This window comes from Podarcis cretensis (genome assembly GCF_951804945.1).
Source record: "Podarcis cretensis genome assembly, chromosome: 8".
Taxonomy (NCBI): Eukaryota; Metazoa; Chordata; class Lepidosauria; order Squamata; family Lacertidae; genus Podarcis; species Podarcis cretensis.
Window position 1 is genome coordinate 19,713,020 of NC_137177.1, and position 25,677 is coordinate 19,738,696.

General features: G+C 44.3%; 4 protein-coding genes across 11 annotated transcripts in view; 1 reads left to right on the top strand and 3 right to left on the bottom strand.

The window, feature by feature from the left end:
- On the bottom strand, nucleotides 1-17,771 carry LOC307223407 (vomeronasal type-2 receptor 26-like; the record flags this gene model as incomplete). The annotated part of the gene is made up of 7 exons (XM_079989375.1): nucleotides 1-1,731; nucleotides 2,242-2,365; nucleotides 8,654-9,047; nucleotides 12,091-12,232; nucleotides 13,268-13,463; nucleotides 16,070-16,219; nucleotides 17,757-17,771. The coding sequence occupies 7 exons, from the start codon at nucleotides 17,769-17,771 to the stop codon at nucleotides 812-814; spliced, it is 1,941 nt and encodes a 646-aa protein (XP_079845501.1). The 3' UTR covers nucleotides 1-811.
- Nucleotides 1-25,677, bottom strand: part of ETV2 (ETS variant transcription factor 2) — a 226,159-nt gene that overhangs the window by 86,667 nt on the left and 113,815 nt on the right. The window lies entirely within an intron of this gene.
- Nucleotides 11,924-25,677, top strand: part of LOC307221595 (gilatoxin-like) — a 17,971-nt gene continuing 4,217 nt past the window's right edge. Inside the window, exons 1-3 of one of the 8 annotated variants that reach the window (XM_079986244.1) lie at nucleotides 11,924-11,978; nucleotides 24,335-24,422; nucleotides 25,143-25,296. In XM_079986244.1, coding sequence (XP_079842370.1) covers nucleotides 24,371-24,422; nucleotides 25,143-25,296 — 206 coding nt within the window. In that variant the 5' untranslated portion in view covers nucleotides 11,924-11,978; nucleotides 24,335-24,370. The other 7 variants (XM_079986242.1, XM_079986240.1, XM_079986241.1 and 4 more) reach the window with 7 other exon arrangements.
- On the bottom strand, nucleotides 19,970-23,937 carry LOC307221581 (vomeronasal type-2 receptor 26-like). The gene is made up of 3 exons (XM_079986222.1): nucleotides 23,917-23,937; nucleotides 21,414-21,841; nucleotides 19,970-20,908 (listed from the first exon to the last, which is right to left on the bottom strand). The coding sequence occupies exons 2-3, from the start codon at nucleotides 21,681-21,683 to the stop codon at nucleotides 20,081-20,083; spliced, it is 1,098 nt and encodes a 365-aa protein (XP_079842348.1). The 5' UTR covers nucleotides 21,684-21,841; nucleotides 23,917-23,937; the 3' UTR covers nucleotides 19,970-20,080.

Consider the following 25,677-nt stretch of genomic DNA (forward strand, 5'->3'; position numbering starts at 1 on the left):
AAGGCAACTTCCTCCCTTCCTCCATTAGAGGTCAAGATAGTGACTTGGTCATGACTACATAATGAGTTTGTGTCTGAAGCTCAGACATGTTGAGTGGTATCCAGCTAACATGTCCCACCAGGGCAAAGATTTACACTTCCACAATGGAACTTTCCCCAACTCCCCCACAACTAAATCTGGACTGGGGTTCCCCCAATCCTCTGGTGCAGGGGAAGGAGAGGTAGGAAAGTTCTGTTGTGCAAGTGAAAATATTGGCATTGATAGGATGCGTTAGTTGGATATAACCCAATGTGTGCTTCACCCCGTTATGTATAATGCAAGAAAACATTGGGGCAGGCTTCACAGCTCTCCACATAAAGCACTCACTGAAGTGGGATTGTAGTGGGCAGAACGGCATCACACAACACCACATCCATCACCCACACGACTGTTAATAAAGGAGAAGCTTTTGGCAGCAACCACAGTTTGTGCCTGGGGTGAGGGTTGAACCTTTCTCTATCCTGCTTCCAAGCTGAACTTGTTAGCAAGTTCATCACACTGAGGATCCTGTGAAGGATCAGCCTCTTGAAAGTTCAAAGCAAACCAGAAAGTTTCAGATTCACTCACATGTGGAAATATTTGCTGACAAGGTGCTCTTTTCGGTCTTATCTGGCTGGAGCAGAAGGCCATGCCAGTTGCCAAGGAAGATGTCACCAAGTGAAAACACACTTGCTAATGAGATAAAAAACGAAGAGAGACTGGCTTGTCCAATCTTCAGATATCCGAATTCTGGCAATCAACCACACAACATGCAGTATTTCAGTCTCCAGATTTAAAGCTGTTGGACTCCAGAGTTTAATTTTCGAGTGAAATGCTCCCGGCTGTTCTGATCTGGCCGCAGCAGAATAATATAACACTTGGGGAAGAAGATGCAGCCTAGTAACCCAGCACTGGAGGCCAAAATAGAGAAGATCTCCACAGCCACCATATATTTCCCTTTGGTGCTCAGGTAGCTTGGGATGAAGGACGCCCAGACGCTGCAGAAAACCAGCATACTGAAGGTGATGAACTTGGCTTCATTGAAGCTGTCAGGCAGCTTCCTGGCCAGGAAGGCAACCGTGAAGCTCACCAAAGCCAAGAGACCCATGTAAGCTAGGATGCAGTAGAAGGCAGTGACGGAGCCCTCGTTGCACTCAAGGATAATGTACCCAGGCTCCGAGCGGGTATCAACATCTGGGAATGGGGGAGAGGTTCCCAGCCAGACCACACAGATCCCAGCCTGGGTGAGAGAACAGAGCAGCACAAAGCCATGGGCAGCTCTGGGTCTCAGCCATTTCCGCATTCTGTTCCCCGGCTTTGTGGCATTGAAGGCCAGAACCACAGTGATGGTTTTGGCCAAGACCGTAGCAAGAGAGACTGAGAAAATGAGGCCAAAGGCTGTCTGCCGGAGAAGGCAAGTCTCCATCCTTGGCCGGCCAATGAAGAGCAAGGAGCAGAGGAAGCAGAGCATCAGGGAGGAGAGGAGGATGTAGCTGAGATCTCGGTTGTTGGCTTTGACTATGGGAGAGTCTCGGTGTTTAATAAAGGTTCCGAGCAAAAATATAGCCAAGAGTGAGAAAGAAAGAGCAGAGGAAGCTAAAGCAATCCCCAGGGGCTCGTCATAGGACAGGAAACTTAGGTTTTTGGGAACACACTTGTTTCTGGCTTCATTTGGATAGTAGTCCTCTTTGCATGTCTCACAGTGGTCCATATCTGGAAAACACAAATTGGATCTCACTATTGACCACATAGACCTGTGCATCCATCTTATTGATCAAATGAGTTGTGCTATAGCCTGGTCCCCCCAGAAACCCAGTGCTGGTAATAGCATGTGTAACTTTAGATGAATAAAAATATAAAGCTCAGATGACCCCTAGACCCTACCCCCTCTGTTCAAAGCTCCCTTAGCTAATTAAGCAGCTCGTCTACATTTATTCAACCAAATACACATTCAGTTAACACCCCCTTAAAAGACAAAAGATACTGCTCATTCTTAAAACACTGGAATCTGATTTGGCTGAAATAAAGAAACGGGTTAGTGACTTACTAGACTCCAGCCCATCAGTGCTGTGCACAGGTGGTTTATGCTGGGAACTATTTTCTCCTGAGTTTGATCTAAGATTAAAAATGTGAATTTCAAAAGAAAAAGCAGAACACACAGAGAACACAAACATAAACTATGTATGTTTGTATAGTCAAGCAATGCTTTGGCCACATTCTTACCAATTTGGTTGGAGATCTGGCCAGGTAGGCACCGGACACATTTGAAGCAGCAGCTGGGCCTTCCCCTTTCAGCCACTTTTCTAAATCCAGGGAGGCAGCTCTCACTGCAGATGGAGCGCGGATGCTAAAGAAGTGCAGGAGGAAATGCAGTTTTTAAAATGGCAGTTTTAAAAATGCAGTTTTCAGACTACGGCATTAATTCAATCACATATTGGCAGATTCAGGTTGTGCCCTTATTGTTGATTTGGCACACTTGCACAACGAGCCCACTTCCCCAACAGATTGGGCGCTGCGTTAAGGAAAATGACAGGGCAATGAACAACCTGAATTCGCACAATTTTAATTGTACAACCTGAATGTGAATTCTCCACTATTTTAGTGTGGATTTCTCTTAATATGCACATCTTTTTGTGCAATTTCCCCAAACAATGTGTTTTTGTATGGTTTTTTTTACCAATATGTGCTCTTTTAAAAGCACACTTTAATGTATGCATTTCTATAGACATTACTTGGCATTGCAAAATTCAGAGAAATGCGGATTTCAGGAGAAGGCTGTCTTTCAGTTCATGTCTTGTTTTGGAAAGTGTGAATTAGGCAGGCTTGCCTTTAAATGCAAACGGAATCTAATTTCTCCCCAATTTCTAGGAAGGACAGAGCTGTGTTTGCCATGTGGCGTGCCTTGAACCTCCTTAAGTAATCAGCTGTCTGCCCTCAAGTGTTGCCGAAGATGCTGTCTTGTCACTCATGTTGCAGTAAGGTTCATTTTGGTCATCTTTTGTTCATGGAATGGGTTGTGTGTTTGTCTTTTCCTTGGCCTTAGACAGAAAATTGTTTTCAGACCTGTTATGTATTGTAGGGCGAAGCCAGGCTGTATGCATGCAATGCAGGCCTAGGCCTTCAGTCTTCCTGGAGCTCAGGAGCTCCATCTACATAACTACAGACAGAGAGGATTCTAAAAACCCTTCCATGACCTTGTTAGTAGCTGGCAGGCAGCCAATCCCTGCTGAGATAGGGCCAGTGTTGTGATTTGCTAAGTGCAGCATTAAGGCGACCTATCACAGGCGTGGTGTGTGTTTTGCCTACACTGGCTTAAGGTATATATACTGGGCCAAGTGCCCCTGTTTCTCATTCTTGTTCCTGTTGTTCCAATAAATCCTTTTTTATCTGAATCTTGGTCTTGGGTCATGCTTGAACCCTGCTAGACTTCATGACCCAGCTGCTTCATTATCGTACCACTTTAAATAATCATGGCTTCCCCCAGAGCATCCTGGGGTGTGCATTTTGTTAAAGATGAGGAGAGTTGTTAGGAGACCTCTATTCCCCTCATAGAGCTACAGTTCCCAGAATTCCCTGGGGAGACAGTGCAAGCCACTCTGATAACTGTGACTCTGTGAGGGGAATAGGGATCTCCCAAGAACTCACAGGACCCTTACAGTTCTCATTTTAAAGGGAAACCATAACTGTCTGAAGTAGTATGATACTGCTTTAAATCCATAGCACACACGGGGCCTTAATCCAGACCCATAAACCACCCACCATACCTCACGGGTGGAGCACCCAGAGCAGAGTCTTTCTTGAGTCTCACCTGCCCTAATCGTTCCTTCCAGACAACCTTAGCATCATCAAAGAAGAAGTCTTGGCCATGGTGCTTCACTCCTCCAACTTTCACACTAACAAGGGAGCTGTTAGGGAGCACGCTCCAATTTAAAATATCATAAGTTGCTGTGGAGTCTCCATTCTCATCAAAATAAACTTCATCTCCAGCACTGTTATTGAATTGAACCTTCTTCAGAAATGTGTGGAGCTGAGGGCAGAGATTGCAAGGGAGGGAGAAATCTCTCTTCACTAACGTATGATTTAATAATTATGACTGCCAACTGATAGAAGAACTTACTTAAATAAGCTAACTGTCCCACATTTAGCTAGTTGATTCATCACGTTTAAATTAATATAAATATTGTAAGATGTGACTTTGGTTATTATTTCAGTGTTTCCATGTTAGTGGCTTGAAAGCGAGAGAGGGCATCTCCCCCTGCTGTGTTTCAAGCTGCACTTGCGGAGCAATGCTCTGCTTTCCTCTACAGGTATACATATTATCCAGGATATATTTAAAACCATATGGTGCCTTTGCTAATGCAATGAATGAATATTATAATCTATTCAAATCTATGGGTGGGACAGGGCCCACTGACAGTGTCAGAAAGGGAGATTGCAGTCAATAGCCCTGAGGAATCAGCTGATTTGGAGCGCCAATGAAGTCCCTCTTGGTCTCATTTAAAGACATCTCCTCAGAGCGGCTACCCTGTTTCAGCCACTTGTTTTCTCTCTTCTCCCTCTTACTTGCCTGATTTGGAATTTGAAAAGCATATTAGACTACATCAAATGCCTCTGGCCTTGGGATCCTTGTCTCTATACTCCATAACCTGAAACCACAGGCCTGTGTGGACCACCCCGTTTGCCTTTGATACCACAGGGCCCTGACAAATCATGTGGGGACACCATACGCAATGATGAGGCTATCAAACCATCTCTGGCATTGTTGAAAACTCTCCTCTGCCTCAGATATATTATTTGTGTCATAATACCTGCCATGGGGGTAGAAGGCCTTTTCTCCTCCTCCTCCCTCCTCCTCCAGTATAATGATATCTCATTTCCATCAGTGCATGGGCTACTGCATAGACCGCATTGTAAATGCTGTAGCTCTGCCACACGGTGTTCATATCAAAATCTGAAACAGGAAGGCTGTCCAGTCGTTCCCTTTCAGTGCATTTTCTTTTCCCATACATTTGGACTGAGTAGGGAGGAGGCATCACACAGTCAAAGGCAAAACCCCAGAAATGCTTCATGAAAACATCGTTTGGATATTTTTTAGGGTTCACAGACCGAAGGAAGTCTCGAAATCGTGGGATTTCCGCTTTATGAACTGCAAAGGACAAGGCGCCCTGGAATGGATTTGAGTCTGGTTTGTCTGGCTGGGGACCTACAGTAAAATCCCACTGGGCTGTGATGATCCAGATCTTGCCTCTCGTTCGGAGATTTCGACTGAAAAGTTGTAACTGAAAGAAGTGACTGGTGCTACCGTAAAACACAGTTACATTGGCTGAGGACTTTGTGAGGGCATCTTCCATCTTATGAATGGTTTTCATAGCCAGGTTCTTCATGCTGTACATCTTTAAGATGAATTCAGCGCAAACTCCATTTCTCTGCATTTCACCTTCCATGGCCTCGAGGAACTTCTCGCCATTATCGTCACCTGTAAAAACTACTCCAATCCACATCCAGCAGAAGTAAAGGATCAGCTTGATGATCCCGGTGAACTGAGCCAGGTCACTGGGGACTGTCCGATACAGAAAAGGAAACTGGACCTTATCAGTCAGGATGGGATCAGACGAGCCATAACAGATCTAAGGAGAAAAGGGCTGTTATTTCTTGCTGGTTTATATTGTGTGTTTTTTTGAAGGCATAGAACCTTCAACCATTTTGTGTGCCACACACTGGTTGGACACAGATGATTGGTGAGAGAAACCAACTGGGATCCCCCAAGGGATGAAGGCTGGGGATTGGTGGTAGTTGGCAATGAGTGGTCAGAGGTAGAAGAGGGAGAAGACTGGGAAGAGAAGGTGCCAAAAGCAGAAGAGTTAGCAGGGATTAGTGAGCAGGGGGAATCTGTGGCAGAGAGACATCCAGAATCAGGGGCAGAAACTGAAGCAGGAGAAGAGAGAGGCCAAGAGGCAAAGATGAGTCTGGCTGGTGAAGGGGCTTGGGCATCTCCCTCTCCTGCTGTGATGAGCTCCACTCTCCACTCATTTCTCAGAACCAGGAGAGACATGAAGAGGGCAGATGAGAAGTTAGTTTCAAGCAGGTGCAGTCTCAGATTGCTTTGTGAAAACCCTGGAGAAGAGAGGACTTAGGCAGCTTTGGGGAGACGGGGACCTTCAATCTCAGCAATTGCTTCATGGGGAGCAAGATCTGCAGGAGATGAGTTGCTGTGACACTCCTGTGCAGATCCTCTTTTGCTAATCAAGAGTTAACTCCAACTTTCTTGGTGTGATTTACAGCTGTTGTCCCCTGTCATTGTGTTTAATTTTATGGTTGTATAATGGTGGATTTTAACCTAGGGACCTGCCAATTAACCTGAAATATAAATGTACTTAGGAATGTGCTCTCCTCCTCTTCCTTCTAATTGATTTAAAGGTTGAAAGTGTGAGGTAAATGAGCCTCTTATAACCAACATGTTTAACTCTAACATGTGAAGGGGTTAAGACCATAGAGTAAGCTGTCCTGTGAAGGTTACCAAATTCTTTGTTCTCTTACGTGTACTGTGTGAACCCTACCAGTAATGAGGTCTAATCTAATCGCCCCACCACTCCTCTAAGTACTGGGCCAGTTTAAAGTTCAGAGTGTTCAAGGGCTATTTGGTGGAGGCAGGCAGGAAAAAAATAAAATAAAGATATCCACTTGGTGACTGTGATGAAGTTAATAAGAAGGAGAAGTTGGTTTGCCTCCCTTCCTTCTCACTGTGCAGGCTACAACCTGTGACATCAGTTTAATGTAGCCTGCCCTGGGATTGCCTATTGAAGGAGAGTAGGCTGCAAATAGTTTAAATAAATAGATAAATATTTCTGGAAAATGCAAGTTTTTACATGCATATGATTGAAGAACACATAATTTATGTCTATGATAGAATTAAAAAATAAGGAAAATAACATCAGAATCAGGTCAGTACCAGAACTTGAAAAGGAGGACTTAATTGAGTATTTGACACGGGAATTTGCAGAATTTTGGTCTCTGGAAGAGGACAAAGACTTTAAGATTGTAAGTGCATTCAGACTTGGAAAGGGAGGGAGGAAGATTAAGTCGAGAGACTGTCTGATCTCCCTCAGAACAAAGGAAGAAAGAGATAAGATACTGAGTGCACACTTCCAGAAGACCCTAGAGATCAAAGATTCAAGGGTAGAAATTTATAAGGATATTCCGAAACATTTACTAGAACTCAGATCTAACTATGGAGATTTGGTGACATTATTGAGAAGTAACAGAATCGTCTTTAGATGGGAGTTCCCCCAGGGGCTATCCTTCACTTTTAAAGGGAAAAAAGTCAAAATTAAATCTGTTGAAGACAAGAAAAAAATTCTGAGTGTCCACGAAGAAGACCTCCAGAAAGGGATTGAGGCCTTGGGGCTTCACGAACCGGAGAAAGCGATACCACCGTCAAAGGAGGAAGAACTTTTGGGAGCAGTAGGAGGAAAATAGACCAACTCCAACATGTCTCTGCAACTATTAAGTTGGAACATTCATGGTTTGAACTCCCCCGAAAAGAGGAAGAAAATCTTTCATTTATTAAAAAAGGAGCAATTACGGCATGTAATACCTTAAGAGAGAATATTATGAAAATGATTTATAGGTGGTACATGACCCCAGTCAAGCTTGCTAAAATATATCACCTGCCTGATAACAAATGTTGGAAATGTAAGGAAACTGAGGGTACATTCTTTCACCTTTGGTGGACGTGCCCGAAGATTAAGGCTTTCTGGGAGATGATATATAATGAACTGAAAAAGGTATTTAAATATACCTTCCCTAAGAAACCAGAGGCCTTTCTCTTGGGCATAGTCGGCCAATTGGTGTTAAAGAAAGATAGAACGTTTTTTATGTATGCGACAACAGCAGCAAGAATACTCATCGCAAAGTACTGGAAGACACAAGATTTGCCCACCTTGGAAGAATGGCAGATGCAAGTAATAGACAACATGGAATTGGCAGAAATTACTGGCAGAATCCGAGACCTGGAAGAAGAAGCGGTGGAAGAGGACTGGAAGAAGTTTAAGAACTATCTGCAGAAACACTGTAAAGTGCACGAATGCTAAAATGATGTTGGATATGAAATAATATGGCATCAGTGGTACAGTGTTAAAAAATATGTAAAAAATGTAAATAGAAAAAGGGTGGAAAAATAAGGTTATATTATGTCAAAGTAAACAATATGTTAAAAGTGTTTAATTATAAGGAGGAAAGATTGGAGACATAATAGAAGTGATTACAATAACCAGAAATGAGTTTTGAAGAAGGGTAAGGATTTGCCGTATCTGATTGGACAAAGAGGAATACAAAAAAGGGAGGCGTGAGGAGGTCAAGAAAGAAATTTTTGTAAACATGAGTCTGAAAACTGGAGTTTTTGTTTTTAACTTTTTCTTTTCTTTTTACTTTTGTATGTGGTGTATTGTTTTTGTTGTTTTGTGTTGTTTTGATGTTTCCTTTGTTTTTGGAAAAATAAATAAATATTTTTTTTTAAAAAAAAGAACACATAATTTACATTATGTCATTTGGTCACATCTGTCCTGTTTGCTTGTTCCAGTATTTTGAAGTCAGAGAGGGTGTCAGGTACAGCAACAGAGCACAGGGCCAAACTCACCTGAGGTACCTTGGAGCTCTGCAACATGTTGCTCATCTCAGTGGTCGACTCAGATGTCAGAGCCCCGATGATGGCTGCCAGCTTGCTCTGCCCATGGCAATGATAGTTGGGGATGGTTTTATCCTTTGGACTTTTGCTGACCAGGCTGTCGTAAGATGGCCTCCCGTAGGAGTAATAAAGATCATATGCGCTGGGAGGCAGGGGGAGCACGGAAGGAGTCCAGTTCCTCTCAGATAAAATGCTGACAGTGGCCTCATTGTTTTTTCTCATGTTGTGACTATCCTCATAGAGCTGGAATCCCAAGGAGATATTGGGAAAGAGATGAGAGTCCTTGTTGAGCTCTTCTACTGCAAACACAAAGGCCAGGACGTGCTGATAGTTCTTCCTGAGTTCGCTGCAGTGGGACAGTGAACCTCAGTAACTCTATTGTGAACTGCCCTGGAAATATTCAGTTAAAAATGCGCGAGACAGACAGACAGTAGGGCATGGAGATGATTATGCTACCCATTAGAGATAATGGAAACTGTAGGTTTGTCCAACGTTAGCGTTCTAGATATTGAACTACTCCCCCCCCCAACTTGTTGAGCCTTTTTTGGGAGTGTCTCCCCTCCTCACCAAGACAAAAAAAGTATTGGGGCTCTTGGGGGCTTTTTAATGGATTTTTAAAATTTAAAAATACCCCCCTTGCCATACATCCTGGACATTTTGCCGATTCAAAAAACTCCACCTGGACGCCATTTTGAGGACCAATTCCTGAACGTTTCCAGGAAAATCTGGATGTATGGCAGCCCTACCTAATCCTACCATCCCTGGTAACTCCACATACCAGCTTAGTCTGATGGTAGCTGGGAGCCCAACAATATGTTGGGTATCCACATTCTAGTCCCTGAAGGAAAATAAGCAGCAGCACAGGTGTTGTGAAGGTACCACACTCTGATTGTGTTGTTGCATGCCACCTCAATCCCCACCAGCGGTGCAAGATTCCAGGGGTTGTAGGAGCACTTACCAGGGTCTCTGTTCCCTGTGGTGTCTTTATGATATGGGCCAGTGATGACCCATCAAGGAAACCATCAGAGGGCAAGACAGCCAGGCAAGGGGAGCGGGGTGTCATCCTTGCTGGGTGTTAGTGGGCAGAGGCAAAGGGCAGCTTAGGGTTTCAACACTGAATGATTAGGCTGGAGGGAGGCCTTTGGAGACGGTTAGCAGTGAGAAGGAGAAGAAGGGGGAGAGTTCCATGTGAGTTGGGAATGACAGGCTAAAACTAAGAGACACCAGGGATGGCTTTTTGCTGTTCTTTGCATCTAATGCTGTCCTGAAGGCAAAATGAGACCCTCTCCAATCTCTCCCTTTTGGTACAGGTTGTATAAATGCATAAATATGCATTAAAAGATGCATAAATAAATAGGCATAAATAAAAGCATTTGTCTCCTGCTAACGGCCCATCCATCCAGCTCTGCCATGCTGGCTTGGTTCCATATAACTAAACCTAGGAGGGTTCTGAATTTGGCAAAGTTTCATTAAAACTTGATTAATTTTTAACTTTTACTAAATCACGTAATTATGGGGAGTCTGCACACACACACCCAATTCGTAAAAGTATGTATGCAAAGATGTATGGAAGGAAGGAATTTGTTAGCCAAATTGCTGGTTAATAGCACAGTCTGGCAGGCAGATGTTTTGTGAATGGGAGCTAATGGTATGGGGATGGTCTTTTGATAGCTGGGGATCTCTTTGCCGTTTTCAAATGAAATGCTGACCAGTACTTGAAGGAGGGCAACACCCCTCTAGGTAAGGGAAGAGGGCAGGGACAAGCGGATGTACATGGGTGTGTGAGAGAAACAGCAGCAGACTATTTCTGCTTTCGGAACAGGGAGAGAGAGGGAGTATGCAATGAGGGCCAACTACACAAGACACCAATTAGTGTTTTAAGAAGTAAATTGTAAAAAAGGAAATAATCTGGAAGGAAGTATTCTAAGTTCTGTTTACGCAGCATCAATCCTGGTAATGACAGACCATCTCCAGTCTTTACAGAGCATTTATTCCAATTTGTATCTGAGGAGTTGATACAACAATAAGAAGGAAAGAGGAGCCTGCAAGCTGGACAAGAGCACAACAGCACTCTGTTGCACATCTGTAGTCCCAAGCAACAGCTTTGCAGAAACACAATGCCTTTCACAGGGAAGGTGGAACATAGCCAGGAATGAGCATTCTTGTTCTGAACTGATCATGGTTTGCTCACTTTTATATCTTGCTGCTAATCATTCATTCACCCCACACCTTTCAGGGCATTTCCCCATAACTTTCCTAATCACAAAAAAATCCATTAAAAAGTGGATTTGTTGCCCTTTGGCAACAGAGTACTTTATTCCAACTGCGCAAACCTAAATTTCCCTCCTGCAAAATACTGGCAGAGTGGAGGCAACCCAGCTCCTTGCCTTTTGGCTCTGGTGCATTGCTTTGTTAGAATTTTGGTGGATTATTGCTATTATTATTATAATTGTTATTATTACTTATTAAATTTCTATACCACCCTTCATCCAGAATCACACGGCAGTTTACAATATAAAAGCAAAACGTAAAAATAAAAAATTACATACATACCATAGTAACACACACAAAAAATGCCTCCACACCCACAATTTAAAATGCTATAGATTGTTTCATTAGCCAAAGGTCTGGGAGAAGAGAAATGTTTTTGCCTGGCACCTAAAGATCTGTAACAGAGGGGCCAGGTGAGCCTATGAATGCAAAGTAATGATATTCTTACAAAATGTACTAGCTCCTGAATATATGCTTTCACTCAAGAAAGCAAATGCTTGATTCTACGCCAGTTCTGATCTGATCTGAAATAACATCATAGACCTGAGTCTGGCTACACAGAGACTGATAAAACTCAGATGATACATTCTGGTTTCCTGAAACAGTGTTAAATACTTACTGAACGACCGTTGCAAATGAAAAAGGCTGTGGAGCACTTTGGAATTTTACTTTTTCATTGTTTAAAATATTCTGGGATAATATACCCCCAATGATATGGTCCCCGTCTTTAGAGTAGCCTTCAGTATAGCTTTTCTTAGGAGTACACAGGGTTTCCCCATCCGTAGCCACAGCAGTGGGGAAAAGCAGCGTGATAAGGATCAGAGACAGCATAGAGCCGCCTTCCCTATGCACTCGCCTTCTTTCCAAGATCGACCCCGTCAAGCCCGTCAAGTCGACTGCATTAGAGAACACAGGGGGATGAGTTGAGAGATCAAGTTCATTTCAATGTGGTCCAGCACTGCAGCCGCTCTATTCTGAGCCCCAGAGTGGGTCTACAGTGAGCAGGGTGGAAGATCTTGGCTTTGTTCTATAGACAGGAGCCTCGTCTGGCATAATAAGGCATGTTTACTCCAAGATTCCTGACCCTTTCAACAACTCTCATTCTTGTTATTGCTTACCAGAATCCCCTCTGGGTGGACCTCCTTGCGTTGATCATAGTCATTGCAGTGATTCCACCTCCCTGCCCAACGCAGATGCTCCCTGCTGCTCCCCGTGGCCCATCTTCTTTCACAAATATGTTCATGTTGATGTGCCCCTGTACTATGGGGACAAGGAATGAAGCAACAGCATGGAGCACCTGTGCCCACACAAAGTTCCCTTCCTTGCTTTGCTCCATGTTCCTCCTATCTTGCTGACTAAGTTAGCCTTCACTAGGAGGTGGTCTAGAATTCAAGGGTTGGCAAACTATGGCCCGGGGACCAAAATCCGGCCCACCAGGCTCGAAAATCCGGCCCGGGGACCCTGCCGTCTACTTGGTCTGGCCCCTCACTGAGCTAAACCAGTGCGGCATTTCCTTGAAAAGAAGCCACAGACATCTCGTCGCACGGGGACTGACGTCCATGACTCTGGCACAGCTTCGAATTGGCTGCAGGAAGCTCCTGCAGCCAGTCCGAAGCTGCGGACGCCTCTGGGCGGGCAACGACACTGGTACGGCTTCGGATTGGCTGCAGGATCGTCCTGCAGCCAATCCGAAGCCTTGCTGCCCACGTGCTGAGGTAAACCTGGCATGGCCATGGACATAGAGGCTGGCAGGCAGGCGGCGGATCTGGGCTGCACCATGAGCATTGTGACGGGCGCATCACGGGGCTTCAGCTGGAGGGTGAGCTGTGCACTGCCTGCCAGGGCGATATTAGAATTCCTGCTCCATGATTGCAGTCATGGGATTTTTGTCTATCACATGACGGTGTATGTTTTGACTCCACAGAGTGGGAAGTGACGGAGACAGGATGTTTGTGTTACTGTTTTCCTTGAAGTGGGACTATTGTCCTTTGTTCTTTTTTCCTTTGCTGTCTGATGCTAGAGAGAGAGTGAGCCATGTTGCAGTGCTCCGTGTGGGTTTATATGTAAATTAAGTAGATTAGCCAAAATGTTGAGTTGCTGAGGTCTGTTACGCAAACTGTGAACACTCTGCGGATCCATAAGTGTGCCGATGTCTGTTGGCATCGGTTGCTGTGATGTTCAGGCTGAAGAAAGCTTTTGAAGCTCCCGAACGAATGACCAGGAGGGAGAGAACATGCCAGTCAGGCATGTGTCTCTACCAAGGTCCTACTCAAGTGTAGGACGAGCTCCTGGCACGCTCCACATGCGCGGCCTGCCCGCTGATCTGGCCTCGTATGATGGGTCGCAGTGCATTGTGCATGCCGCCTGGGAGCTCCGCAGGGACGGGCCGATGGAGCGGCTGCTGCTCGTCAACAACGCTGGCGAGTGGGCGACGCTGAGCTGCGCTCCTGAGCACGTGCAGAGTGCATTCCTCCTCCAGGTCTGGAGGCAGCTGCGGGACCGGTTTGCAGGGTATTTATATTTTTCAAAATATAGTCCGGCTCCCAACAAGGTCTGAGGGACAGTGGACCAGCTCCCTGATCAAAAAGTTTGCAGACCCCTGGTCTATATGCATCATAGGAACACAGGAAGCTGTGATCATTAGTCCACCTTGCTTGGTATTGTCTACACCAGTGTTCCCCACAATTGGGTCTCCAGCTTTTTTTGGACTTTCACTCCCATGAGCCCCAGCAAGGGGTAATGTCAATGACAATGACATTGTCTGGAGTGCCACATGTTCTCCATGCCTGGTCTTCACCTTGGGCCTTCAACTTAGGGGCTTGAGAGACTCACTGCTGAGCCATGGCCTGAACCAATGTGGATTGGAACACCTATTAAATGCTGCAAGAACAACTATTGCCAGGACATGGAAATCATTACAATTATTAACCATGGACCAATGATATAATGCAATCTGGCAAACAGCATTATTGGAAAAACTGACACAAAATTTAAGAATCAACACCATTTTTATGCAGTCTGGTTTGACTTTATTCATTACACAAACAAGGAGACGTATGGTAGAACAGTAACCGTAGTTTACAGCATAGTCTGGCGTGCATGAAGTGCATATTTTAATTTCCCCTCCCCTCCCCAGGTCCTATAAATTCCAATAAATTCTAATTGTTTTTGATACAAAATAACTTTTACTTACGGTCATCAGTTTAAGCAATATATGTTACTACACGTCATTTCATATTTGTAATAACTGGAATAATTCAACACAACTTTGTTAATCTATTCAGAAACATTAATCTAAGTGTTTATTGTTCATTTTTATATGTAATTGCTTCATTGTAATATGTTGTAATGTAAACAAAGATATATCTCAATGCAACCATGTTAAGCAGTTTAGAAATGAAAATGAATGAGGACTATGTTACAAAAAGAAGGCACATTGATATAATAACACTATATCAATTTACATAAAAATGTATGAGAGTATATTACATTGCATTTCTGTATATTGTTACCCCCCTTTTTATACATATCTTTGTCCGCCCCCCTTTGTATCACTTTATTTCTTTATAATTTAAATTCTTTCAATAAAAATATTAATATAAAAAAAGAGTTAGATGGACCAATGTTTTCATTCAGTATAGACAGCTTCCTCCATTACAGGTCAGAATAGTGACTTGGTCGTGACTACATAGTGAGTTTGTGTCCCACCAGAAAAAGAATTTATGCTGACTGGCATACCACATTCAATCATACAAACACGCTACAAACAAACAAACTACAGTTAACAGGGGAGTAGAGGAGGAAGATGGGATGTGGGTGGCGCTGTGGGTCAAACCACAGAGCTTAGGACTTGCCAATCATAAGGTCGGTGGTTCAAATCCCCACGACGGGGTGAGCTCCCATTGCTCGGTCCCTGCTCCTGCCAACCTAGCAGTTTGAAAGCACCTCAAAGTGCAAGTAGATAAATAGGTACCGCTCCGGCAGGAAGGTAAACGGCGTTTCTGTGCACTGCTCTGGTTCGCCAGAAGCGGCTTAGTCCTGCTGGCCACATGACCCAGAAGCTGTACACCGGCTCCCTTGGCCAATAAAGCGAGATGAGCGCCGCAACCCCAGAGTCGGCCACAACTGGAACTATTGGTCAGGAGTTCCTTTACCTTTAAAGGGAAGGAAGGCCTGCTGCTTTTGACAGGCACCACACATAGTTTGTCCCTGGGGTGAGTGTTGAATAATAATAATAATAATAATAATAATAATAATAATTATTTATACCCCGCCCATCTGGCTGGGTGTCCACAGTCACTCTGGGCGGCTTCCAACAAAACACTAAAATACAATAACCTATTAAATATTAAAAGCTTCCCAACAGGGCTGCCTTTTAGATGTCTTCTAAAAGTTGGGTAGTTATTTTTCTCTTTGACATCTGGTGGGAGGGCATTCCACAGGGCAGGTGCCACTAACGAGTGTTGAACCTTTCTCTATCCTGCTTTCATGCTGAACTTGTGAGCAAGTTCATCACACTGAGGATCCTGTGAAGGATCAGCCTCTTGAAAGTTCAAAGCAAACCAGAAAGTTTCAGATTCACTCAAATATATTATCTGTGGAAATATTTGCTTACATTGTGGTCTTTTTGGTCTTATCTGGCTGGAGCAAAAGGCCATGCCAGTTGCCAAGGAAGATGTCGCCAAGTGAAAACACACTTGCTAATGAGATAAAAAACGAAGAGAGACTGGCTTGCCCAATCTTCAGATATCCGAATTCTGGCAATCAACCACACAACATGCAGTATTTCAATCTCCAGATTTAAAGCTGTTGGACTCCAGAGTTTAATTTTCGAGTGAAATGCTCCCGGCTGTTCTGATCTGGCCGCAGCAGAATAATATAACACTTGGGGAAGAAGATGCAGCCTAGTAACCCAGCGCTGGAGGCCAAAATAGAGAAGATCTCCACAGCCACCATATATTTCCCTTTGGTGCTCAGGTAGCTTGGGATGAAGGACGCCCAGACGCTGCAGAAAACCAGCATACTGAAGGTGATGAACTTGGCTTCATTGAAGCTGTCAGGCAGCTTCCTGGCCAGGAAGGCAACCATGAAGCTCACCAAAGCCAAGAGACCCATGTAAGCTAGGATGCAGTAGAAGGCAGTGACGGAGCCCTCGTTGCACTCAAGGATAATGTACCCAGGCTCCGAGCGGGTATCAACATCTGGGAATGGGGGAGAGGTTCCCAGCCAGACCACACAGATCCCAGCCTGGATGAGAGAACAGAACAGCACAAAGCCATGGGCAGCTCTGGGTCTCAGCCATTTCCGCATTCTGTTCCCCGGCTTTGTGGCATTGAAGGCCAGAACCACAGTGATGGTTTTGGCCAAGACTGTAGCAAGAGAGATTGAGAAAATGAGGCCAAAGGCTGTCTGCCGGAGAAGGCAAGTCTCCATCCTTGGCCGGCCAATGAAGAGCAAGGAGCAGAGGAAGCAGAGCATCAGGGAGGAGAGGAGGATGTAGCTGAGATCTCGGTTGTTGGCTTTGACTATGGGAGAGTCTCGGTGTTTAATAAAGGTTCCGAGCAAAAATATAGCCGAGAGTGAGAAAGAAAGAGCCGAGGAAGCTAAAGCAATCCCCAGGGGCTCGTCATAGGACAGGAAACTTAGGGTTTTAGGAACACACTTGTTTCTGGCTTCATTTGGATAGTAGTCCTCTTTGCATGTCTCACAGCGGTCCATATCTGGAAAACACAAATTGGATCTCACTATTCTCCACATAGACCCATGCATCCATCTTATTGATCTGATGAGTTGTGCTATGTCCTAGCCTCCCCAAAAGCCCAGTGCTGGTAATAGCATTTGTAACTTTAGTAACTTTAGTAACTTTGTAACTTATGTAACTTTGTAGCTTATGGGACACGGGTGGCACTGTGGGTCAAACCACAGAGCCTAGGACTTGCCGATCAGAAGGTCGGCGGTTCGAATCCCCGTGACGGGGTATGCTCCTGTTGCTTGGTCCCTGCTCCTGCCAACCTAGCAGTTCGAAAGCACATCAAAGTGCAAGTAGATAAATACGGTAGGTACCGCTCCGGCGGGAAGGCAAACGGCATTTCCATGCGCTGCTCTGGTTCACCAGAAGCGGCTTAGTCATGCTGGCCACATGACCCAGAAGCTGTACGCCGGCTCCCTCGGCCAGTAAAGCGAGATGAGCGCCACAACCCCAGAGTCGGTCACGACTGGACCTAATGGTCAGGGGTCCCTTTACCTTTACCTAACTTTAGAGGACTACAAATATAAAGCTCAACTGATAAATCTACCCTACCATTCCTAAGCTAGGTGAAACAGAAAAGCCTTGATCTGAGTTTTGGCGGGTTTCCAAGGGAAAAATATTATGCACTCTGTGGTCACCACAGGGCATTTGGTGAACTGTGAGGACAGTCCAATCTAGCACAACTCTTCTTATGTTCTCATGATCTTCGCCCATGCAATTACAAATCCACATATTGTCATGCCCCATCCTATCTCTGGCCAACAACATACTGCTGGATAGGAAAATTCATACAAGGTGAAGGCAATCATATTGCTCAAAAGAAAAAAACAAAAGCATGCAGAACTTTGGGAAGGCAAAATACCCTTTGACAAAGCTGTGTAAATGCTGACCATATATCATATAGCAGCTCGTCTACATTTAGTCGATCACACATTAATTCTATACCCACTAAAAAGAAGAAGAAAAAGATACTGTGCATTCTTAAAACACTGGAAACTGATTTGGCTGAAATAAAGAAATGAGTTAGTGACTTACCAGATTCCAGCCCATCAGTGCTATGCACAGGTGGCTTATGCTGGGAACATGCATAAATTATTTTACCCTGAGTTGGATCCAAGATGAAAAATGTGAATATCAAAACAAAAAGCAGAACACACAGAGAACACAAACATAAACTATGTATGTTTGTATAGTCAAGCAATGCCTTGGCCACATTCTTACCAATTTGGTTGGAGATCTGGGCAGGTAGGCACCGGACACATTTGAAGCAGCAGCTGGGCCTTCCCCTTTCAGCCACTTTTCTAAATCCAGGGAGGCAGCTCTCACTGCAGATGGAACGCGGATGCTAAAGAAATGCAGGAGGAAATGCGTTTTTTAAAGTGGCTGTTTTGCAAACTATGGCATTCAATCACATATTGGCAGATTCATACTTCATTTGGCACACTTGCACAACGAGCCCACTTCTCTAAAAGATTGGACACTGCATTAAGGAAAATGACAGGGCAATGCACAACCTCAATTTGCACAATTTAATTGTACAAACTGTATGTGAATTCCCCAGCATTTTAGTGTGAATTTTGATTAATATACACATCTTTATATGCAATTTCCCCTAAAAATGTGTTGTTGTATGTTATTTTCACTAATATTTGATTTTTTAAAGAACAACTTAATGTATGCATTTCTATAGACATTACTTGGCTGGAGAATTTTGGAGGATGGCTGTGTTTCTGTTAATGCATTATTTTGGAAATTAGGCAGATTTGCCTTTAAATGCAAACTGAATCCAATTTCTCCCCAATTTCTAGGAGGGACAGAGCTGTGTTTCCTGTGTGGCGTGCCTTGAGCCTCCTTGACTAACCAGCTGGCTGCCACCAGGTGTTGCACAAGCTGCAGGAGCTGTTACCCTGAACAACTAAAAGAGGCTCCTGGGAGGCTGGAGGAACACCGATGGAACAATTATTGGGTTGGGGCAACGGACTAAAATGTTTTAAAAGGTTTTAAATGGTTCTAATTTTGGTTCCTCTGCTTCGTTTTTGTTGGGTTGGTGTTGGTTAAATGTTTAGCTGTGTTTGGCAGTTATTTTAATGTGGGTATAACTGTAAACTGTTGATTATTATTATTATTATTATCAGTATTGTTGTTGTTATTGGTTTCTATTGATTTGTTGGTTGGTTTGTTGCTTGTACAGGATATTTTGTTTTTAAAAGGTTTGTTGTGTTTTTATATATGTTGTAAGCTGCCAAGTGTTGCTGGGGAAACACAGCCAGATGGGCAGGATATAAATTATATAATTATTATTAACCACTCTAAGTTGTGTGAGGGTAATAGGGATCTCCCAAGAACTCACAGGACCCTTAGCAAACGACAGTTCTCATGATTATTTGAGGGAAACCATAACTGTCTGAAGTAGCACGATACTGCTTTGAATCTATAACACACATGGGGCCTTGATCCAGCCCCATAAACCATCCACCATACCTCACGGGTGGAGCACCCAGAGCAGAGTCTTTCTTGCGTCTCACCTGCCCTAATCGTTCCTTCCAGACAACCTTAGCATCGTCAAAGAAGAAGTCTTGGCCATGGTGCTTCACTCCTCCAACTTTCACACTAACCAAGGAGCTGTTAGGGAGCACGATCCAATTTAAAATATCATAAGTAGCTGTGGAGTCTCCATTCTCATCAAAATAAACCTCCTCTCCAGCACTGTTATTGAATCGGACCTTCTTCAGAAACGTGTGGAGCTGAGGGCAGAGATTGAGAGGGAGGGAGAAATCTCTCTTCACTAACGTATGATTTAATAATTGTGACTGCCAACTGATAGAAGAGCTTACTTAAATAAACTGACTGTCCCACATTTAGCTAGTGAATGAATGAATTTATTAATTTTGGTCACAGACCAGTTACAGCTCACAAACAATATCAGGGGAGTCATGAAACATGATAAGGGTACATTCATTTAGCAACTTGATTCATCACGTTTAAATTAATATGAATATTGTAAAATGTGACTCTGGTACATGTTTGTATTAGTGGCTTGCAAGCCAGAGAGGGCATCTCCCCCTGCTGTGTTTCAAACTGCACTTGCGGAACAATGCTCTGATTTCCTCTATACATATTATCCAGGATATATTTAAAACCGAATGGTGCCTTTGCTAATGCATTGAATGAATATTATAATCTATTCAGGGCCCACTGACAGTGTCAGGAAGGGAGATTGCAGCTAATAGCCCTGAGGAAAGGGTGATCTGGAGAGCCAATGAAGTCCCTCTTGGTCTCATTTAAAGACCTCTCCTCAGAGTGGCTACCATCTTTGGCATTGTTGAAAACTCTCCTCTGTCTCAGATACATTATTTGTGTCATAATACCTGCCATGGGGATAGAAGGCCTTTTCTCCTCCTCCTCCTCCCTCCTCCAGTATTATGGTATCTCATTTCCATCAGTGCATGGGCTACTGCATAGACCGCATTGTAAATGCTATAGCTCTGCCACACGGTGTTCATATCAAAAACTGAAACAGGAAGGCTGTCCAGTCGTTCCCTTTCAGTGCATTTTCTTTTCCCATACTTTGGGACTGAGTAGGGAGGAGGCATCACACAGTCAAAGGCAGAACCCCAGAAATGCTTCATGAAAACATCGTTTGGATATTTTTTAGGGTTCACAGACCGAAGGAAGTCTCGAAATTTTGGGATTTCCGCTTTATGAACTGCAAAGGACAAGGCGCCCTGGAATGGATTTGAGTCTGGTTTGTCTGGCTGGGGACCTACAGTAAAATCCCACTGGGCCATGATGATCCAGATCTTGCCTCTCGTTCGGAGATTTCGGCTGAGAAGTTGTAACTGAAAGAAGTGACTGGTGCTGCCATAAAACACAGTTACATTGGCTGAGGACTTTGTGAGGGCAGCTTCCATATTATGAATGGTCTTCATAGCCAAGCTCTTCCTGTTGTACATCTTTAAGATGAATTCAGCGCAAACTCCATTTTTCTGCATTTCACCTTCCAAGACCTGGAGGAACTTCTCACTGTTATCGTCACCTGTAAAAACTACTCCAATCCACGTCCAGCGGAAGTAAAGGATCAGCTTGATGATCACGGTGAACTGAGCCAGGTCACTGGGGACTGTCCGATACAGAAAAGGGAATTGGACCTTGTCACTCAGGATGGGATCAGATGAGCCATAACTGATCTATGGGGAAAAGGGGGGGGTATTTGTTGCTGGTTTATATTGTTTTTGAGTAGGAATAGAACCTTCCAACCATTTTGTGGTCAAACTGGAATAGTGTCAAACATTAGCTGGGGTAAAGGGAGGCCATGCCCAAATCTAAACCTGGTTCTCCAGCAGTGTAACACTGGTGTTCTACTAGTGAATCTAACACTGGCTGCATGTCTTGCATTCCGCCAGTGTAGTGAGGTTTCTGCTAAATCCTATAGACCCTCAGGTGGATGTAGCCCAAGTCTTTCTTTCTTTCTTCCTTCCTTCCTTCCTTCCTTCCTTCCTTCCTTCCTTCCTTCCTTAACATTTATATAACACTTCTCTATAGTATAGGATTGCATCTTTAATTATGCAAAACAAACTCCAGCCAATTTGCTTAATTTACATTATGTCATTTGGTCACACGTGTCCTATTTGCTTGCTCCAATATTTTGAAGTCAGAGAGGGTGTCAGCAACAGAGCACAGAGCCAAACTTACCTGAGGTACCTTGGAGCTCTGCAACATGTTGCTCATCTCAGTGGTCGACTCAGATGTCAGAGCCCCGATGATGGCTGCCAGCTTGCTCTGCCCATGGCAATGATAGTTGGGGATGGTTTTATCCCTTGGACCTGTGCTGACCAGGCTGTTATAAGATGGCCTCCCATAGGAGTAATAAAGATCATATGCGCTGGGAGGCAGGGGGAGCACGGAAGGAGACCAGTTCCTCTCAGATAAAATGCTAACGGTGGCCTCATGGTTCTTTCTCATGTCGTGACTATCCTCATAGAGCTGGAATCCCAAGGAGACATTGGGAAAGAGATGAGAGTCCTTGTTGAGCTCTTCCACTGCAAACACAAAGGCCAGGGCATGCTGGTAGTTCTTCTTGAGTTTGCTGCATTGGGACAGTGAACCTATTGTGAACTGCCCTGGAAATATTTGGTTAAAAATGTGCTAGACAGATGGTACTCAGAAGGGGATGGAGATGATTTTGCTATGCCTCAGGGACAACGTACCCCCAACCCCCCTAATTTCATGCAGTACGTATGCAAATATGTATGCATAGATAGATGGGTAGATACTGTACCAAAGAAACAAGAACAGCATCTTTACAGGTGTTGAGCCTTCTGAGTTCCTTTGTTAGCAAGATTGCAGGTTAATATTTAGAAAGGTAAAGGACTCCAGTCAAAGGCGACTATGGGGTTGTGGCGCTCATCTCACTTTCAGGCCAAGGGATCCAGCGTTTGTCCACAGACAGTTTTCCGGGTCATGTGGCCAGCATGACTAAACCACAGAAACCACAGTGCACAGAAATGCCGTTTACTTTCCTGTCACAGCAGTATCTATTTATTAATTTGCACTGGTATGCTTTCAAACTGCTAGGTTGGCAGGAGCTGGGACAGAGGAATGGGAGCTCACCCCATTGCACAGATTTGAACCGCCGACCTTCTGATCAGCAAGCTCAAGAGGCTCAGTGGTTTAGACCACACGCCACCCGCTCCCACAGCAGGTTAATAGCACAGGCTGGCAGGCAGATGTTTTGTGAATGGGAGCTAATGGTATGGGGATGATCTCTTGATAGCTGGGGATCTGTCTGCCCTTTTCAAATGAAATGCTGACCATTACTTGAAGGAGGATGACACCCCTCTAGGTAAGGGAAGAGGGCAGGGACAAGCGGATGTGCATGGGTGTGAGAGAGAAACAGCAGTAAAATATTTCTCCTTTTGGGAGAGAGAGAGAGAGAGAGAGAGAGAGAGAGAGAGAGAGATATTATACACTGAAGGCAAACTACACAAGACAGCAATTCGTGTTTTAAAAAGTAAATTGTAAAAAAAGTACGGTAAATAACCTGGAAGAAATATTCTCTACAGAAGCTGGGCATTGCTGCTTGCAGAAAACTTTAGACCATTAAAAACAAACAGACACTGAATCTTAGCATCTGAAAGACATACTCAGCCAACATAGACATTTTAGAATATATTTATGGGATATTTCACACTGTGTCTACATTGCAGTGTTGTGAAGCCACATAAAATTGTTCATTCTATTGATTGCTGGCCATAGACTTGCTTTTGTAAAGTTTTTCAATTCTTTCACACCTACATGATAGAAATATATCCTATGCACTTAGGCCTCGACTTCATTCATTCACTTGTATGTACTGATCACTCGAGAAACCACTTCTGATCTCATCTGCAATAACATCATAGACCTGAGTCTGGCTACACAGAGATTGATAAATTCAGATGATACATTCTGGTTTCCTGAAACAGTGTTAAATACTTACTGACTGACTGTTGCAGAGGAGAAAGGCTGTGGAGCACTTCGGAATTGTTCTTGTTCACCACTTAAAATATTATGGGATAAAAGACCACCAATAATATGGGCCCCGTCTCTAGAGTAGCCTTCTGTGTAGCTTTTCTCAGGGGTACACAGGGTTTCCTCTCTCATAGCCACAGCAGTGGGGAAAAGCAGTGTGATAAGGATCAAGGACAACATAAGGGCACAGTCAGAGGATCTGAGAGAGCAAGTTCAGTGTGGTCCAGCACTGCAGCCACTCTATTCTGAGCCCCAGAGTGGGTCTACAGTGAGCAAGGTGGAAGATATTGGCTTTGTTCTATAGAAAGAAGCCTTGTCTGACATAATAAGGGCATGTTTACACCCAGATTCCTGACCCTTTCAGCAACTCTCATTCTTGTTATTGCTTACCAGAATCCCCTCTGGGTGGACCTCCTTGCGTTGATCATAGTCATTGCTGTGATTCCACCTCCCTGCCCAACGCAGATGCTCCCTGCTGCTCCCCGTGGCCCAGCTTCTTTCACAAATATGTTCATGTTGATGTGCCCTTGTACTGTGGGGACAAGGAATGAAGCAACAGCATGGAGCACCTGTGCCCGCACAAAGTTCCCTGCAGGCTGAGGTCATCTTCAGAGGCCTTGCTCTGGCCCTGCTCCATGTTCCTCCAACGTTGGAGGCTGAACCGGAGTGCACTGGAAACACTGACCTTTTGTTGGTGGTGATTTCACCACAAGGTCCCAGGGTGGGTTGCAAATACAATATTAAATCAGTTAAGATGTATAGTACTTTGTTAACTTAGTGAAATCTGTGCCCCATCTTTGAGGTTGCCATGAGACGACATCCTGTTTTGCCATTCTAGGAGGAAAGTGCTGGCTCTGCTTCTGTTCAGATTAAGTCCAGGGCTTTTGCTTATTCTCTCTCTCTCTCTCTCTCTCTCTCTCTTTGTCAAGCTGCCTAGTTGAGCCAGGTGTGGACTGCTGAGAACGTGGCACCCGCTGGACACCTGGGCTGTGACCTCGGGGTGTAAATAAAACAAGGGAGTCGAGGCGCTGAGCCATAAAAAACCCCCAAAACAACTTGTATCACATTTTCTTAATCACAGAACTTGTTCTCTACTTTCTAAGGTAGGCACAGACACTTCGCCACGCAGATCTGCTGCTATGGAACTCGCCAAATCGCTGCACATCTTTCTGTTCCTCCTGCTATCTTTTGGTAAGAGAACTGGTGGCAATGTGATGTGGATCTCAGAGGGGCGGTGGTGGTCTAGATGCATCATAGCAACACAGGAAGCTGCTTTCTCCTGAGCTGGACCATTTGTCCATCTAGCTCTGTATTGCCTATGCCAGCGTTCTCCAAATTTGTGTCTTTATTGGGCTGCCTTTCCAGGTCAGGCCCACTGCCACAAGGTCCTATACACAGAGAGGCTTTGTATTTATGGTCAACCACAGGTGGAAGGTATTTTTATGCTGTTTTTTGTTGTATTGTTATTATTACTCATTTTATATTAGCCTGCCCCTTATACAGAGACCCAAGAGATTGCTTTCTGAAAACCTTTGTTCACACAAGCAAACAGGTACACCCTGGCGTTTATTTTGACTGACAATAATAGCTTTCTGACACGATGCTCTCTGTGCACTGGCTGCAAAAATAGAAATAAATCAGGAGTTAGATAAAATCTCCATAAATTGTTGCGATTCGAAGGTTTAATTTGAAAACAAGCTGGATTTGAGTTTGTTGATGTCTCTGGTAACCTCTCTATTACACCATGGATGTTGGCTCATCTTGTGGATGTATGTATCTGTATAGTTTTATTGGTACTGTTGTTGTGGGTTTGTCCTGGCCTATGGCTAGAACAATTTATATTGATTGATGGGTATTCTAATGAAGAACGTTGGTCACCATCCCAGTGAGCTTTCTTGGTCTGTGTTGCAGTGTCAGCACACCGTAACCGGATCATTGGAGGCGAGGAGTGCCCTACAAATAATCATTCTTGGCTCGCTCTGCTCTACGACTCTGACACGCTTCTATGCTCTGGAATGTTGATCACCCCTGACTGGGTGCTCACGGCTGCTCACTGCTACATTTGGTGAGGAAAATGTATGGTAAAAATCCATTGCCAGGTCTCTGGCTATGCTTCAAGGTGCTTCTTAGGATCTTTAGCGATCAGAGTGTGCGTTTTGAAGGGATCTCATAAGGGCAGAGCTTTACTTTTACATAGCACCATTGTCAGGCTTCAGACAATCCGATCCCCCTCCCTCATGGCTGGCAGCAAGAAATGGGAGAACAAGAAGTTCTTACCAAAGGTAATTTATTCAATATTCACAGAGAGAGACGCATGATGGCGCCTGAAATATACTCAGAGTCGCAGGAATTAGCCAATCATGGTTGTGGATTCACTTCTATCTGGAGCATGATTGGGTAGTTCCTGCCAACCAATCATACTGCTGCATTGTTCTAGGACCAATCA